General features: G+C 46.8%; 1 protein-coding gene across 3 annotated transcripts in view; it reads left to right on the forward strand.

Moving 5' to 3' along the window:
- LOC134353164 (nucleolar transcription factor 1-like) overlaps nt 1-18,149 on the forward strand; it is a 125,724-nt gene that overhangs the window by 65,308 nt on the left and 42,267 nt on the right. The window contains exons 20-21 of one of the 3 annotated variants that reach the window (XM_063061155.1): nt 61-195; nt 16,948-17,504. In XM_063061155.1, coding sequence (XP_062917225.1) covers nt 61-195; nt 16,948-17,010 — 198 coding nt within the window. In that variant the 3' untranslated portion in view covers nt 17,011-17,504. Of the gene's footprint in view, nt 1-60; nt 196-527; nt 2,740-16,947; nt 17,505-18,149 lie in introns of those variants that run through there. The other 2 variants (XM_063061148.1, XM_063061165.1) reach the window with 2 other exon arrangements.

Genomic DNA, 18,149 nt, shown 5'->3' on the forward strand with positions numbered 1-18,149 from the left:
CACAACCCATTCTCACCTCTCTCTCTCTCCGCCCTACCACTCAACACCACCTTCTCTCAGGAATCATCAGAGGATGATGATGATGATGGTGAGGAGGACGACGAGGATCCTGACAGGAGTGACTCTTCTGATTCCGATGAGGATGGAGTTGATTCATCGGGAACTTCTGACAGTGGATCCAACAGCGATGATGCGGTGAGTAAAACTCCAGTGCCACCCCTCCTGTGGTGGGACACTCCTCCTGTATCACCCCTCCCCCACTGGAACGCTCCTTCAATATCACCCCTCACAGGGTGGGATGTCCCCTCGCTTTCGCCCGTGTTCTGGTGCAACTTGAAGCTTCTGCTGTCATGGCAACACGGGGGGGGGGTGGAGAGAAGAATAAGGGAGTAACTGAAGGTTGGGGGTCTGAGATGAGGATTTGGGAGGGAGGTAAAGCAGAAATAAGAACGAGAACGTAGTGAATGTGAATCAGGGAGAGGTCTGAGGAGGGAAATAATTAATCATTTTTGACCGTTTCTTTGTAGAATGAGGAGGAGGAGGATGACGACGACCAGTCTGAGGCTAGCTCTTCTGCCTCGTCATCGTCCTCTTCCTCTTCCTCGGATGATGAGGGCTCTGACTCTGATTCCGACTGATACCTGTTTCGGAGGGTCGGTGCAATAGTTGGTGAGCGCAGCACTGGACTCGTTACTGTGGCAGACGTGGATTGGGCTCTGGATATTTGAGAAGCTCCTGTCATGCCTCCCAATGTCACCAGGACCTCAGCTCTCTGGACGTCTGTGTCACAGCCTGTGGTCTGGGTATGACCTACTGTAAACATACTGGTTTCTCCTTGTGACTGGCAGCTCCTCGACCATGGATATTTACAGTTCTTTTAATGTTTTACTCTACTGCCATTGTTTGGATCATAAATCCTGTCTGCAGTGCTGGGTGAGGACCTCAAGCCCTGAGCCATATGGATCAGTAACACCTTGATCAAGTGTGACGTTAACCCAGATGCCCGGTCCTCTACTCCAGATCTGTCCGGCATGTCATTTCACTGCCTGAGGATTCAGTTCCTTGAGTTTGACCGCACTGCAGTTGTTGCTGGGGGTGATTTTCAGGGGGAGGGACAGATGAGTTTGGATTCCCCAGTGGAATTGAACTTGGAAATTTGAGGCTGATCGTTGCTTTATCTGCTCCTGGGTGAAGTTATTTCGGCACAGAGCAACTTCAGTAATGGGACCAACGAGGGTTGTACTGTAGATGAACGTTCAGCATAATATTTCTTTGTTTAATGTTGTTGCCTGAGGATTCTGCTGACTGAACTGCCCTCAAGATATTTAATGGGTAGGCTTTGGTTTGGAGAGTTCCAGCTTGTCTTCAATTCCTCGCAGTAGGTTTTGCCTACAGGGTTGCGGTTTAGTTCCATGTTTATAAGAGGTAGGTGTGGCAGATGAGCCCAGCCTTCATCACCCAGCCCTGTTTGGTCCTGAGGGAATGGGAGTAAGTTGGGTTCTGGAGCCCATGTTGCCTATGTTTGTATTGTGCTGTTCAGACCCAGAGATGGTGTGGGATCGGAAGTGAGGGTTCCAGCAGGAGGTGGGTTTGGAGGGTATTGCTGCAGTATCCTCATCTGGAAACTGTGGTATAAAATGGAGGGAGGAGTGACAGGGTGGCCAATAACTAGTTGCTCTGTATTGGACAGTGACAAAGCTTGAGTGAAACATGCTGTCACCCAGGCAAGTGGAGAGTGTTCCATCACACTCCTGACCTGTGGATGCTCGACATGTCTGGGGGTGACATGAGCAGAGGTGAGTGGGGTAGGTATAGGAGATGAAATGAGAGTTGGTGGGGGGGGGGTACTGCTTGACTGGACAATGTTGGGGCAGATTCTAGGGACAGGAGGGGAATGGGTAGAAGCAGAAAGCACCCCAGGGAATGGGGTCGATTTTATGTTTCCCTCTTGTAAAAAATCATGATCAACTTAGCCAGATGGTGTAGCAAAGGTTCGGTGGGCAGGAGAGACTTCAATTACTGGCATTAAATGACTTTTAATATGTTTAGTTACAAATCTGTATCATTTACTTTTATGTAAAGGACCAGGTGGTCTTCCCAACTTTAGACACTCCATGCTGGACCACAGGCTGTAAACTTTGTTCACATCTTGTGTTTGAAAGTTTGACTGTGTTGCTGTGATTTTTTTGCGGCAGTTTTATGTAGAAAGTTGCTTAATGTAATTCCAAAGCTGCTTGGGGAGCAGATCCTGGGGCCAAGCAGTACTGTGGAAATCCTGTAATTCGTCCAGTGGGACATTGTGGAAAACAGGTTTAAAATGGAGTTGCGAACTATCAGTGCTTCTATTGAAATGACAAGATCCTACATGGTTTCTGATGCTAACCAAGGCAGCTGGCAACTTCACAATAAACCTCAGTTGAAAACTAATGTTGTGTGCCTCCTGTTAAACATACTTTAACATAAAAACCAGCACCAGCCAATACTCCTGGCAGTGCAGAAGCTAAAACATCAAACATAGTTCCTGGTCTGAGTAACCTGTACCTATCAGTGTTGTAAGCAGACAGGCAAGTTATGAGCACCATGGCCTTTCAGTCTTTGGAATCTGCACCACCTCTCAGCAATGTCACAACTGATCCGAGTGTTCAAGGCCATTTTCATACCTTTCTTCTGTTCTTTTTTTTAATAGTGCAAGCACCAGGCTCAGCCAGCAAGTGTTTGTCTGGGGGAAAACAACTTCTGGCCCCGCCTAACTGAGAAATCTCGTTTGTGTGGATGTGTTGTCCGGTTACAAATCCGCATCGGGAAATATCCCGACAGTACACCATATGCAATTAAATGATTGAACTTTATAAATCTTAATCTGGATAGAGGGTAAGTAAAGAAAATAAAAAGTAAAAGGGCCCATTTTATGGAAAAAGTCGAAAGTGCACATTGGAGCTCACTGATACAGTCATTCATTAACCTCCTCCGAGCGTCGCTGAACTTCGGACCCTTGCTCCCAATCCACTCCATCTGGTGGTCTCCCAGCTCTCTCCACACGCGTCTTCCTTCTTCTCCTCTTGCCGACAGAAGACCGCAAAAATCTCTCTTCCAGACTCTCAAGAAAGAACAACATTTCTTCCATTGGATAACATACATTCTAAAGCCCCGTTATCTCTTGTCATAACCCAGACATTGCTGCTACAGAGAAACCATTACATTAGCAGTGAAATATTGCAGAGGGGCCATTACACTCTTTTCCCCCACCAAATTTAGTCATGGCCGCATGACGTTGAGATAATTCGCAAACCCTTCCTGCAAAACACAAAGCCCAGTCCAGGTGTAAAAGGCAGTGACATAGCTCCCCAAAACAGTAGGAGCCACACTCTGTTCCCCTGGTGCTACTTAGGCCAGCCTATCCGGTGGTCTCCTAATTCTCTGAGACCTCCGCACCCCCTCATTTAACTCTTCAGGTTCCAACACTACTGGGGATCCCTCCCCCAACCTATCACTCGTGCCCACCTGCAACTCGGAGCCCTCTGTCCCGTGGCCAAACCCCGCCTCCTCCCCTGCAGAGTCCCGCTGTAACCCAGGCTGCCCACAGATAGCCTCCCCCCCCCAACCTCACCTGTCTGAATGGGAGAAGGGCCAGGAATCTCTTCCTCAATCAATGGGGAGTTAGCAAAAGGCAGGTCCTCATCCTCCGAATCAGTATCCCTCTCAGGGGTGGGGGTCAGCCTGACCTCGCCTGTTGGGAGCCCTTAAGTCGCCCCGCTTTTCCACAGAGTCCTCTTTCTAAGTGTTGGCTCCGAGTTGGGCTCTGGGTCCACCTGCACCTCTTGTCCCAGGGCAGCAGGTGGTTCTGGTGGAGAATCTTGACAGGCCCATTCCCCTCCACTGGTTTAAACCAGAAAACTGGTAGGTTTGGCATCTGACTCTCCACTACATAGGGCGTCAGTCCCAAAACAAAGGTCAATGGGCAACCTCGCCTCGCGACCAAACATCAGGTAATGTGGCGAGTACCCAGTAGCTTCATTTCGTGTACAGATATAACTGTGAATCATGTTGACTGCACCTGCTCTTCTTGCTTATCTCCAGGATCCTAAGCATGTCTAGCAAGGTCCGATTAAATATCTCGGGTTGGGGATCACCCTGTGGGTGATAGGGCGTGGTCCTCGACTTCTCGACTCCAAGCACGCCCAGTAACTCATGGATGAGTCTGCTCTCGAAATCCCATCCCTGATCACTATGTATCTGCCTGGGAAGGCCATAATAGATTAAATACTTCTCCCATACAACACTGATTCCACCGTAGACACCCTCTGGTCCTCAGTAGGAAAAGCCTGATCATATCTGGTATAGTGATGACTAAGACATTCACTGTGTTGCTGGCATTGGGTTCTATTGACAGGAAATCCATACACACCAGGGCCAGAGGCCCCACACTCTGCAAATGGGATAAGGGAGCTGCCTACGTAGGCAGTGTCTTCCACCGTATGCATCAAATGCACGACTTGCAGTATTCTTCGACCTCTGACTTCATCCAGGGCCAGTAAAACTGGTCTGTGAACAATCCATAGGTCTTCTCCACTTCCAAATGTCCAGAATCATCATGAAGTGATTTCAATGACATCCTCTGATACTTCTCGGGCAGAACCAGCTGGCAACGCCAGGGAGGGTCTGGGGGGGTGACGCAATCTGGTTCTTCAACTCTGAGGCCATTCTAATAGTAATGGAGGCACCGCTGTGTGTGTTTCATCCTCTCCACCTGAGCCAAGTCTCCCTTTTCAACTGCCGCCCAAATGGTACCAATGCCCGAATCATCTCGCTGAGCAGCAGCCACTTCCCCAGAACTCAAATCTGGCAGCTGATATGTTTTCAGAGGAGTCAGGTTACAATAAACTTGGGGGATGGCATCATCAGAAGCCCCCAATTGATCCACCGCTCGCCCTGCCCCTCCTTTTTCTCTGCCTTCACGCTGATGGCCAACTGACACAGGGCCTTCACCCTTGGGGCAGGAACGCTTTTCCACTCCTCGTCCCTGTCCAGTCCCCTCATGCGCCCGTCAGGACAAAGCATCAGCATCAATGTTCCTGCTTCCCGGCTGGTACATCAGGCTGAAGTCATTGGCAGACAACGCCACCAACTACCGATGGCCTGTGGCATCCAGTTTCGCTGAGGTCAGGATATAAGTTAGGGGGTTGTTGTCCGTCTTCACCTCAAACTTGGCCCTGTAGAGATAGTCACTCAGCTTATCACCACCACCCATTTCAACGCCAGAAATTCCAACTTGTTTGTAGGATAGTTTTTCTCGGAGAGCAACAGACTCCAGCTGACAAACGCAATGGGCCTCAACCCAGAGCCCTGATCCTGATTCAGGACGCCCCCTAAACCCTGCTGGCTGGCATCCATATGTAGTAAATAAGGCAATAGGGGGTCTGCAAAAGCCAGCACTGGCGCTTGGGTCAGCAGCTCCTTCAAGGACTGAAAGGCCTCTTCACAGTTTACATCCCACCTCGGTCCAAAGGGCTCCGATGGGTTAAAATACTCTCCATCCCCCTGTCCTTTTCTTCCCCAAGGGAGGGTAACCGCACAAAAGATGATTCAATGGGTGACTCACTTTCACGTAGCCTTTCACGAACCTCCGATAGTAACCACAGAACCTGAGGAACAAGTGCAAAGTGCTCACAGTCTGGGGTGTTGGCCAAGTGGTAACCACCTCTATCTTAGCTGGATCCATAGCTACTCCATCTCATAAGACTATGTGCCCAACATAGCTAACAGATGTTTGGCAGAACTGGCACTTTTCCAAGGAAAGCTTTAACCCTTCAGCTTTCAGGCGGCCCAGCACCTTCAGCAGCCTCGCTTCATGTTCTTCCAAGGTGGATCCAAGTACTATGAGGTCATCCAGATACACCAATACCCCCCACAGTTTTCTCCATGACCCACTGGAAGGTTGTAGGGGCTCCTGATATAGAAACATAGAAAATAGGTGCAGGAGTAGGCCATTCGGCCCTTTGAGCCTGCACCGCCATTTATTATGATCATGGCTGATCATCCAACTCAGAACCCCGCCCCAGCCTTCCCTCCATACCCCCTGACCCCTGTAGCCACAAGGGCCATATCTAACTCCCTCTTAAACATAGCCAATGAACTGGCCTCAACAGTTTCCTGTGGCAGAGAATTCCACAGATTCACCACTCTCTGTGTGAAGAAGTTTTTCCAAATCTCAGTCCAAAAAGGCTTCCCCTCTATCCTCAAACTGTGACCCCTCGTTCTGGACTTCCCCAACATCGGGAACAATCTTCCTGCATCGAGCCTGTCCAATTCCTTTAGGATCTTATATGTTTCAATCAGATCCCCCCCTCAATCTTCTAAATTCCAACGAGTACAAGCCCAGTTCATCCAGTCTTTCTTCATATGAAAGTCCTGCCATCCCAGGAATCAATCTGGTGAACCTTCTTTGTACTCCCTCTATGGCAAAGATGTCTTTCCTCAGATTAGGGGATCAAAACTGCACACAATACTCCAGGTGCGGTCTCACCAAGGCCTTGTACAACTGCAGTAGTACCTCCCTGCTCCCGTACTCGAATCCTCTTGCTATAAATGCCAGCATACCATTCGCCTTTTTCACCGCCTGCTGTACCTGCATGCCCACTTTCAATGACTGGTGTATAATGACACCCAGGTCTCATTGCACCTCCCCTTTTCCTAATCGGCCACCATTCAGATAATAATCTGTTTTCCTATTTTTGCCACCAAAGTGGATAACTTCACATTTATCCACATTAAATTGCATCTGCCATGAGTTTGCCCACTCACCCAACCTATCCAAGTCACCCTGCATCCTCTTAGCATCCTCCTCACAGCTAACACTGCCGCCCAGCTTCGTGTCATCCACAAACTTGGAGATGCTGCATTTAATTCCCTCATCCAAGTCATTAATATATATTGTAAACAACTGGGGTCCCAGCACTGAGCCTTGCGGTACCCCACTAGTCACTGCCTGCCATTCTGAAAAGGTCCTGTTTATTCCCACTCTTTGCTTCCTGTCTGCTAACCAATTCTCTATCCACATCAATACCGTGTGCTTTAAGTTTCACACTAATCTCTTGTGTGGGACCTTGTCAAAAGCCTTTTGAAAATCCAAATATACCACATCCACTGGTTCTCCCCTATCCACTCTACTAGTTACATCCTCAAAAAATTCTATGAGATTCGTCAGACATGATTTTCCTTTCACAAATCCATGCTGACTTTGTCCGATGATTTCACCGCTTTCCAAATGTGCTGTTATCACATCCTTGATAACTGACTCCAGCAGTTTCCCCACCACCGACGTTAGGCTAACCGGTCTATAATTCCCCGGTTTCTCTCTCCCTCCTTTTTTAAAAAGTGGGGTTACATTAGCCACCCTCCAATCCTCAGGAACTAGTCCAGAATCTAACGAGTTTTGAAAAATTATCACTAATGCATCCACTATTTCTTGGGCTACTTCCTTAAGCATTCTAGGATGCAGACCATCTGGCCCTGGGGATTTATCTGCCTTCAATCCCTTCAATTTACCTAACACCACTTCCCTACTAATATGTATTTCACTCAGTTCCTCCATCTCACTGGACCCTCTGTCCCTTACTATTTCTGGAAGATTATTTATGTCCTCCTTAGTGAAGACAGAACCAAAGTAATTATTCAATTGGTCTGCCATGTCCTTGCTCCCCATAATCAATTCAATATGTCCTGGGGCATCCTTTCAAACTGGAAGAATCCCAGGGGACATATAAATGCCGATTTCTCTTTGTCAGCCTCCCTCATGGGGATCTGGTAATATCCACTTCTCAAGTCCAGCACACTGAATCACTTCGCACCACTCAGACAGGCCAGCGCATCTTCGATCCTTGGGACCATATACTGGTCAGGGACAGTATGCCTGTTCAGAGTCTGTAGTCCACACACATCTGTACCTTCCCATTCTTCTTCTGTGGGGACACATTATGGGTTCAGGACTCAGTGATGATCCCAGCTTCCTACCATTTGCACAAATGTTGCCACACGTCTTCCATGTCTGCAGGGGCCTATCGCCACGACCTCTTTCTAAACGGGGTGTCCTCAGTCACCCGGATAGTGTGATGAGTGCTCTTGGAACAACTCACATCAGTGGAAAAGACACCTTCCAGCTTCAACATCTTCTCTACCAACCTCCTTTTCTATCTACACTGCAGGCACTGGGGAGTCCCTCAAGTTGAATGACTCAGTCCTTTTTCCAGTTGTTTCTCCCTAGCTTGTCTCACAGGGACACTGGACATTCCCATCACCGGGAACAGGTGCGCCAGGGGCATCCCCCACTTGAAGGTGACCTCCCTCTTTATAGTGTTCCTGACATTCATTGCCATTACCATTGCCTGTACAACCGAGAGCTTCTGCAGCTCAGGCCTCACCAGTACCTCAGCAGGAAATCCCGACTCTCCCTCAAGGTCTTTCGGAGCAACCACTAAGAGGGCCTTGTCCTCAGGCACTCCAGGAAATTTGAGGGTCCCCATCATTCTTGCCACCTCCCCGGGCCGGACCACCAGTGGCTTCGACTGAGTGAACCACACAGTCCCTCATTTAAAGTCGGTATTGGGCCCAATGAGCCACAGTCTTCCTCCAAAGCAGCTCGAAACTGCGGGTGCACCGACAATGCTCCCAGAAAGCTCTCGCCAGCCTTCTCCTTGCAGGCCCCCATAAGCCTCTTCACAAGAGGGGTACTGGTTCCCACCAGAATTGAAATGCCGCCCTTCTCAACGGGGTCTGGACAAACTTGTATTAATGTATGAAGGACCTCAGACACTCCCACATCGGCCTCCGAGAACTCTTCACTGAAGAACGGGGACTAATTAAACTTTCCAAATCCGACCTCTCTTTCCCCTCACTCCTCAGAAACGATAGAACTCTGCCTTTGAAGTGCCCACCCCCAACTACATCCATACCAGCACAGATTTAAACACACAACCTACTGGTTCAATGCTCAGGGCAATCACACAGCAGCCAACAGAATCAATCCCGGATGAGCCCCCACAATTGCAAGCCTCAGAAATCTCAGTTGTGTGGATCTACGTGATGTGTTGCCCGGTTACAAATCCACACCGGGAAATATCCGACAGTATACCATATGCAATTAAATGATTGAATTTTATAAATCTTAATCTGGATAGAGGGTTAGTAAAGAAAATAAGAAGTAAAAGGGCCCATTTTAAGGGAAAAGTCAAAAGTGCACATTGGAGCTCACTGCTACAGCCATTCATCGACCATCAACCTCCTCCAAGTGTCGCTGAACTTTGGACTCTCGCTCCCAGCACTCTGTCCAGAGGTCTCCCAGCTCTCTCCACACGCATCTTCCTTCTCTCGCCAACAAAAGACCGTGAAAATCTCTCTTCCAGACTCGCAAGAAAGAACAACATTTCTCCCATTGGATAACATACATTCCAAAGCCCCATTATCTCTAGTCATAACCCAAACTTTGGTGCTACAGAGAAACCATTACATTAGCAGTGAAACATTGCAGAGGGGCCATTACAATAGGAACAGAAATCTATGGTTCTTGGTCTTGAATGAACCCTGTGCCTGATATCCCACAGCCTCTAACTGGAACTTCCTGAGGATTCTTTGTCCTTTGCATGAAGAACTTTCTATTCACCCAAGTCCTAAATGGGCTAACCTTTATGCCGGAAAAGGGTAGGTTATGCTGGCTCTGGATCCCACAGAGGTTACACAGAGTCAGTCACACAGCATAGAAACACCATATCAGACAACAACTCATTTATATTAAATCCAATTAGTAGTACAGCGTTGGGATTCAAGTCCTTGTCCAGATACTTGTCCAAGTCTCTGCCTCTACGACCTCCTCAGAAAGTGGGTTTGAGATTCCAAATCCCCAAATGGGTGAAAACATTCTTTTGTTCTCCCCTTACACCTCATTTTTAAACTTAAACCCTTTAGTTTTAGACATCTGTTTTGTAGAAATTTCTCACTGCCCACCTAATCTCTGCCTCAGCATGTTGTACACTTCTCTGTTTTCTCCACTCCACAGAAAACATACAATCTCTCCTCGTTTCTAAAACACTCTATCCCAGGCAACACCCTGGTGAACCTTTCCACATCCTTTCCATTGTCTGGCAACCAGTAAGTAAAGGCATCCGTTAGTTTTGCGAGACCATGGATCTGCACCTGGAAAGTCTTCACTCTCCAGGTCGCAGGCCTGGGCAAGGTTGTATGGAAGACCAGCAGTTGCACATGCTGCAAGTCTCCCCTCTTCACAACACCAATGTTGTCCAAGGGAAGGGCATTAGGACCCATACAGCTTGGCACCAGTGTCGTTGCAGAGCAATGTGTGATTAAGTGCCTTGCTCAAGGACACAACCCGCTGCCTCAGCTGGGGCTCGAACTCATGACTTTCAGGTCGCTAGTCCAATGCCTTAACCACTTGGCCACATGCCCACACAGTACAATCATAATATTCCTGCTGTCTCCTAACCAGTGTTTTCTATAGTTGTACATCATTTCCTACACTTGTATTCAGTGCCCCAGGTTATATAACTAAGCAAAGTCCACTGCCAAGAAGGCCCACCAGTGCCTTTACTTCCTAAGAAGACTAAAGAAATTTGGCCTGTCCCCTAAAACCCTCACTAATTTTTATAGATGCAGCGTAGAAAGCATTCTTCTAGGGTGCATCACAACCTGGTATGGAAGTTGTCCTGTCCGAGACCAGAAGAAGCTGCAGAAGATCGTGAACACAGCCCAGCATATCACACAAACCAACCTTCCGTCCCTGGACTCACTTTACACCGCACGCTGTCGGAGCAGTGCTGCCAGGATAATCAAGGACACGACCCACCCAGCCAACACACTTTTCATCCCCCTTCCCTCCGGGAGAAGGCTCAGGAGCTTGAAGACTCGTACGGCCAGATTTGGGAACAGCTTCTTTAATTGTGATAAAACTGCTGAATGGATCCTGACTTGGATCTGGGCCGTACCCTGCAAATATCCGGACCTGCCTTTTTTTGCACTACCTTACTTCCCATTTTTCTATTTTCTATTTATGATTTATAATTTAAATTTTAAATATTTACTATCGATTTGTAATCCAGGGAGCAGGAAGCACAGAATCAAATATCGCTGTAATATATAAATATAACTCCACAAAGTATGGTCTGACCAATGCCTTATAAAGCCTCAGCATTACATCCTCGTTTTTATTTTTCAGTCCTCTCAAAATGAATGCAAACATTGCATTTACCTTCCTTACAACCGACTCAGCCTGCAAGTTAACCTTTAGGAAATCCTGCACAAGGACTCCCAAGTCCCTTTGCACTTCAGACTTTCGAATATTCTTCCCATTTCGAAAATATCTACACTTTTATTCTTTCTACAAAAGTGCATGGTCATATACCTTCCCTACACTGTATTCCATCTGCCACTTCTTTGCCCATTCTGCCAAGAAGTCCATCTGCAGACCTCCAGCCTCCTCTCCATCCACCTATATTCATATCATCCACAAACTTAGCTACAAAACCATCAATTCTGTCATTCAAATCATTGAGATATAACGTGAAAAGCAGTCCCAACACCTGCGAAACACCACTAATCACCAGCGACCGAACAGAAAAGGAATCCTTTATTCCCATTTGTCAGTCAACAAATCTACTATCGATCTTTCCTTCCATATGTGCTCTTATCTTGTTAAGCAGCCTCATGTTAAGTGGCACCTGTCAAAGGCCTTCTGAAAATCCAAGTACACAACATCCACCTATTCTCCTTTGTCTATCTTGCTTGTAATTTCCTCAAAAATTCCAACTGGTTTGTCAGGCAAGATTTTCCCTCAAGGAAAACATGCTGATGTTGGCCTATTTTATCATGTGGGTCCAAGTACCCCGAGACCTCATCTTCAACATCTTCCCAATCACTGAAGTCAGGCTAACTGGCCTATAAGTTCTTTTCTTCTGCTGCTCTCCCTTCATAAAGAGAGGTGTGACATTTGCAATTTTCCATTCTTCTGGAACCATTCCAGAATCTAGTGATTCTTGAAAAATCAAAACTGATGACTTCACATTCAGCTACCTTGTTCAGAACCCTGGGGTGTAGTTCATCTGGTCCAGGTGACCTATCCACCTTCAAGGCTTTCAGCTGCGCAAGCACCTTCTCCTAATGTTGTTGTTCATCCTTCGTAGTCGAAGATGACCATGGCTTCAAAGTCAAATGGGAGATTGGTAGCTGTGGGTCCGGAGGTGACTGATGAGGCCAATCCGGGCCCTGAAGGCTCGCCCACTTGTGGGCACAAGCGGGTGGGTGCTGTCGTGGCAGTGGATGCTGCTCGGGCCTTGCGCACAGCACGCTCTCGTTGCGCCTCGATGATGCGCCTGACTTCAGCTGCACGGTCTCCTGTGGTGATCTTGCTGCGCCAAGCTGGACGGTCGAGGGCAAGCGTCTCCCACGTGTTGATGTCGACACCCAGGCCTTTGAGGGACGCTTTAAGGCAGTCTTTGTAAAGTTTCTTCTGTCCCCCGACTGAGCGCTTGCCCTGACACAGTTCTCGGTACGGCAGCTGCTTAGGCAATCGGCTGTCTGGCATTCTGACCACATGTCCAGCCCACCTCGCTCGGGCTTTCAGCAGGAGGGTGTAGACGCTCTAGAGCCCAGCTCGTTCCAGGATTTCTGTGTCGGGGACTTTGTCCTGCCACCTGATGTGGAGGAGTCTGCGGAGACAGCTCAGGTGCAAGTGGTTGAGCTGTTTGGCGTGTCTGCTGTAGACAGTCCAGGTCTCGCTGGCGTAAAGGAGGGTGGTAAGGACCTCTGCACTGTAGACCTTCAGCTTGGTGGTAAGGCTGAGTCCTCTCCGCTCCCAGACGTTCTCACGGAGTCTCCCAAAGGCGGCGCTGGCTTTAGCAATCCTGTTGTTGACCTCAGTGTCTATGTTCACTACGCGAGAGAGTATGCTGCCCAGGTAGGTGAAGTTGTCGACTGCCTGGAGGTTCTGGCCCTTCACCGTGATGTGCGGCTCCTGGTATGGCTTTCCTGGGGCAGGCTGGTAATAACTTCGGTCTTTTTGGTGCTGATAGTGAGACCGAAGTTGTCGCAGGCTTGTGAGAAGCAATCCATTTCACGCTGCATCTCCTGCTCTGTGCTGGCGTTGAGTGCGCAGTCATCAGCAAACAAGAAGTTTCTGATGACAGTCTCTCGCACCTTTGTAACTGCCTGCAGGCGCCTAAGGTTGAACAACCTGCCGTCAGTCCTGTACCTGACGTGGATTCCTTCTTCGTAGTTATGGAAGGCATCTGTCAGCATGGCAGAGAATACCATACTGAACAGAGTCGGGGCACCATCAACACTCTTCTGCCCCCTACACTTCTAAATTTCTAGCATACTGTAGGTTTTCCACATTGAAGACTGACACAAAATATTCATTCAGTTCATCCTCTATTTTTTTAATCCATTACTATCGCTACAGTGTTACTTTCCAGTGTTCTGATATCCCCTCATTTCTCTTTGACACTATATATCTGAAAAGAAAATATATTTGGCATCCTCTTTTATATTATTGGCTAGCTTACCTTCATATTGCATATCTTTTCTGCTTACGACTTTTTTAGTTGCCTTCTGTTGGTTTTTAAAAGCTTCCCTATCTTTTAAATTCCCACAGTTTTTTTTTCTTTTATGCTGAATTTGATTTCCCTTGTCAACTATGGTTGAGTCATTCTTCTTTTACAATATTTTTCATCTTTGGGATCTATCTATCCTGCACCTTCCAAAATGCTCCTGGAAACTACAGTCATGGTACATATTTTCCACAATGACATAGGTGGGGAAAGTGAAAGGTCCTGAAGAGAGAAATTAGAGAGTTTGGTAGAAAGCTGAAAAGCAGTACCTCCAGGGTAGCAGTCTCTGGATTGTTGCTTGTGCCACACACCAGTGAGGATAGGAATGGGATGATTTGGCAGATGAATGTGTGGCTGAGAAACTGGTGCAGGGACTTTTCTGGAGCATTGACATCTCTTCTGGGGAAGGTGTGACTACTACAAAAGAGACAGGTTACATTTGGACCCGAGTGAGACTTGGGCAGGTTTGCTAGAACTGTTGGGGAGGGCTTAAACTAATTTGGCAGGGGAATTGGAATCAGAGTGATAGGGTTGTGGCTTGTAAGCAGAGGCAGTGTAGTGAGCCCGTTGGGAAGGACAGGCAGGTAATAGGGCAAAATTGGAGTTGGTGGGATGAGTCGCAGTGTAAAAAGGGAACAACTCAAAAAGGGTGAGAGGTATGGAGCTGAAGGTGCTATATTTGAAATCAAATCCTTAGAAAGAGGTCACAGATGACGGAAGGTGTAGAATCATAATGGGTAGAGACAAGAAATTGCAAGGGTAAAAAGATCCAGGTGTGAGTTTCATATACAAGTTTCCAAACAGTAGGATGTGAGGCTACAAATTACAACAGGAGATAGAAAAGGCATGTCAAAAGGGCAATGTTACAATAGTCTTGGGGGATTTTCAATATGCAGGTAGAATGAAAAAGATCAGGTTGGTGTTGGATCCCAAGAGAGAAAATTTGTAGAATGCCTTCAAGATGGACTTGTGGTTAAGCCCATTAGGATCAGCTATTCAGGTTTTGGTGTAGTGTAATGAAACAGAGGTTAAGGTAAAGGAACCCTTTGGAGGGAATGATCATAATATGATAGAATTCACCCAGCAATTTGAGATTGAGAAGCTAAAGAAAAATGTATCAGTATTGCAGTGCAGTAAAGGGAATTACAGAGGTGTAAGGGGGGATCTGGCCAAAGCTGATTTGGAGGGAACACTGGTAGGGATGATGGCAGAGCAGCAATAGCTGGAGTTTCTGGGAGCAGTACAGAAGGTGCAGGATAGATACATCCCAAAGAAAAAGTGGTATTCAGAATCAGGTCTATTATCACCGGCATGTGACATGAAATGTGTTAACTTATCAGCAGCAGTTCAATGAATACATAATATAGAAGAGAGAGAGAAAAAAAATAATAATAGATAAAATAAAAATAAGAAAATCAATGACAATATATGTATATTGAATAGATTTTTAAAAGTGCAAAAAACAAAAATACTGTATATTTTAAAAAGTGAGGTAGTGTCCAAGGATTCAATATCCATTTAGGAATTGGATGGCATAGGGGAAGAAGCTGTTCCTGAATCACTGAGTGTGTGGCTTCAGGCTTCTGTACCTCCTACCTGATGGTAACAGTGAGAAAAGGGCATGCCCTGGGTGCTGGAGGCCCTTAATAATGGACACTGCCTTTTTGAGACACCACTCCATGATGATGTCCTGGGTACTTTGTAGGCTAGTACCCACGATGGAGCTGACTGGATTTACAACCCTCTGCAGTTTCTTTTGGTCCTGTGCAGTAGCCCCTCCCCCCCCCCATTACCAGGCAGTGATGCAGCCTGTCAGAATGCTCTCCACAGTATATCTATAGAAGTTTTTGAGTGTATTTGTTGACATGCCAAATCACTTCAAACTCCTAATGAAGTATAGCTGCTGTCTTGCCTTCTTTATAACTACATTGATATGTTGGGACCAGGTTAGATCCTCAGAGATCTTGACACCCAGGAACTTGAAACTGCTCACTCTCTCCACTTCTGATCCCTCCATGAGGATTGGTATGTGCTCCTTCATCTTACCCTTCCTGAACTCCACAATCAGCTTTGTTGTCTCACTGACGTTGAGTGCCAAGTTGTTGCTGCGACACCACTCCACTAGTTGACATATCTCTCTTCTGTACGCCCTCTCATCACCACCTGAGATACTACCAACAATTGTTGCATCATCAGCAAATTTGTAGATGGTATTTGAGCCATGCCTAGCCACAGAGTCATGTGTATATAGAAAGTAGAGCAGTGGGCTAAGCACACAGTCTGAGGTCCACTGGTGTTGATTGTCAGCGAGGAGGAGATGTTATCACCAATCTGCACAGATTGTGGTCTTCTGGTTAGGAAGTCGAGGATCCAATTGCAGAGGGAGGTACAGAGGCCCAGGTTCTGCAACTTCTCAATCAGGATTGTGGGAATGATGGTATTAAATGCTAAGCTACAGTCGACATAGCCTGACACAGGTGTTAGTGTTGTCCAGGTGGTCTAAAGCCGTGTGGAGAGCCATTGACACAAAGGGAGGATGACACAACCGTGACTGAAAATGAAGTCAAAGGCAACATAAAAGCAAAAGAGAGAGCATATATTCAAACAAAAATTAGTGGGAAATTAGAGGATTGGGAATTGTTAAAAACCAACAGAAGGCAACTAAAAAATCCAGAAGGGAAGAAAAGAAAAAAATGAGGGTAAGCTAGCCAAAAATATCAAAGAGGATACCTGAAGTTTTTTCCAGAGATATTAAGAGTAAAAGAAGTCAAGAATAGATAATGGACCGCTGGAAAATGATGCTGGAGTAGTAGTAATGGGGGAGAAGGAAATATTGGGTGCACTGAATAAGTATTTTGCATCAGTCTTCACTGTGGAAGACAGTAGCAGTATGCCAGATGTTTGAGTGTCAGAGGACAGAAGTGAGCGCAGTTGCTATTACTGGGGAGAAGGTACTTGGGAAACTGTACTACACCCCAGGATTCTGTTAGAGGTGGCTGAAGAGATTGTGGAGGCATTAGTAATTAGTCACTAGATTCTGAAATGGTTTCAAAGGACTGGAAGATTGCAAATGTCACTTCACTCTTTAAGAAGGGAGGGAGGTAGAAGAAAGGAAATTATAGGCCATTTATTCTGACCTCAGTGGTTGGGAGGATGTTGGAGTTGATTGTTAAGGATGTAGTTTCTGGTGCTTGGAGGCATTTTTCACGGTAACACGTCGAAGCTGCACCCTCTCTAACATGCTGGTACAGAGAGTTTTATTTGGGTTTTTTTTAGCGCTGGAAATAGTTACATCCCGACACACGGGACAGAAGCAAGGTCGCATTGTGTATTCCAGGGACCAGCTGTTTGTGCTAATGCCGGCCGGTTTAGCGAGCAGAGCGGCAGACACCCCTGCTGAAATCCAGAGGAAAACACATAGAGGATGCAGAGGGGGATCACAAAGTCGAGGAAAGAGGACCGGGTCGAGACAACAGAGACTTATGGAGAAGAGGAGTTTGGTGGGTAATACTGTTCCGGCTGACTGGAACTGCACTGAGAGCGGTAAGTGTGAAGGAGTTGGGTGCTTACTGACCTGGTTAACAACAGATGGTGCAATCCTGGTCATATTACAATCGAGGAACGTGTTTGTAGACCGGATATTGAACTTTTTACTGTTGGACCGGCCACATTCCACTGTGATACAACGCTGGGCGGCACGGGAGGTCATTCCTGCCTGTGGCCATCGAATGTGCAGCTCCTCCCGTGGAGGGTCAGACACCCTGAGCCAATAGACTGGTCCTGGACTTATTTTCCATCTGGCATAGTTTGCATTTTGTTGTTTGATTGTTTGTGGCTTTTGTATTGCTATATTTACGCTCTATTCTTGGTTGGTGTGGCTGTAACGAAACCCAATTTCCTTCGGGATTAATAAAGTATATCTATCTATCTATCTATGTCAAAATCAGCTTGGTTTCCTTAAGGCAAAATCTTGCCTGACTGATCTGCTGGAATCCTTTGAGGACATTACAAGCAGGATAGACAAAGGAGAATAGGTGGATGTTGTGTACTTGGATTTTCAGAAGGCCTTTAATAACGCGCCACACATAAGGCTGCTTAATAAAAAAAGTCATGGTATTACAGGAAAGATACTAGCATGGATAGAGCATTGGCTGATCGGTAGGATCTGAAGAGTGGGAATAAAGGGAAACTTTTCTGATTGGCTGCCAGTGTTCCGCAAGGGTCGGTGTTGGGGTTGCTTATTTTTACGTTGTATGTCAATGATTTGGATGATAGATGGCTTTGTGGACAATATGAAGATAGGTGGAGGAGCAAGTAGCGTTGAGGAAGTAGGGAGGCTGCAGGAAGATTTCAGATTAGGAAAATGGGCAAAGAAGTGGGAAATGAAATATGGTGTTGGGAAGTATATGGTCACGTATTTTGGTAGAAGGAATAAAAGAATAGTCTGTTTTCTAAATAGGGAGAAAATTCAAAACTCCAAGGTGCAAAGGGACTTGGAAGTCCTCCTGTAGGTTTTGTGAATGGTGAGGAAGGTAAATG

This window comes from Mobula hypostoma, chromosome 1 (assembly GCF_963921235.1).
Source record: "Mobula hypostoma chromosome 1, sMobHyp1.1, whole genome shotgun sequence".
Classification (NCBI taxonomy): Eukaryota; Metazoa; Chordata; class Chondrichthyes; order Myliobatiformes; family Myliobatidae; genus Mobula; species Mobula hypostoma.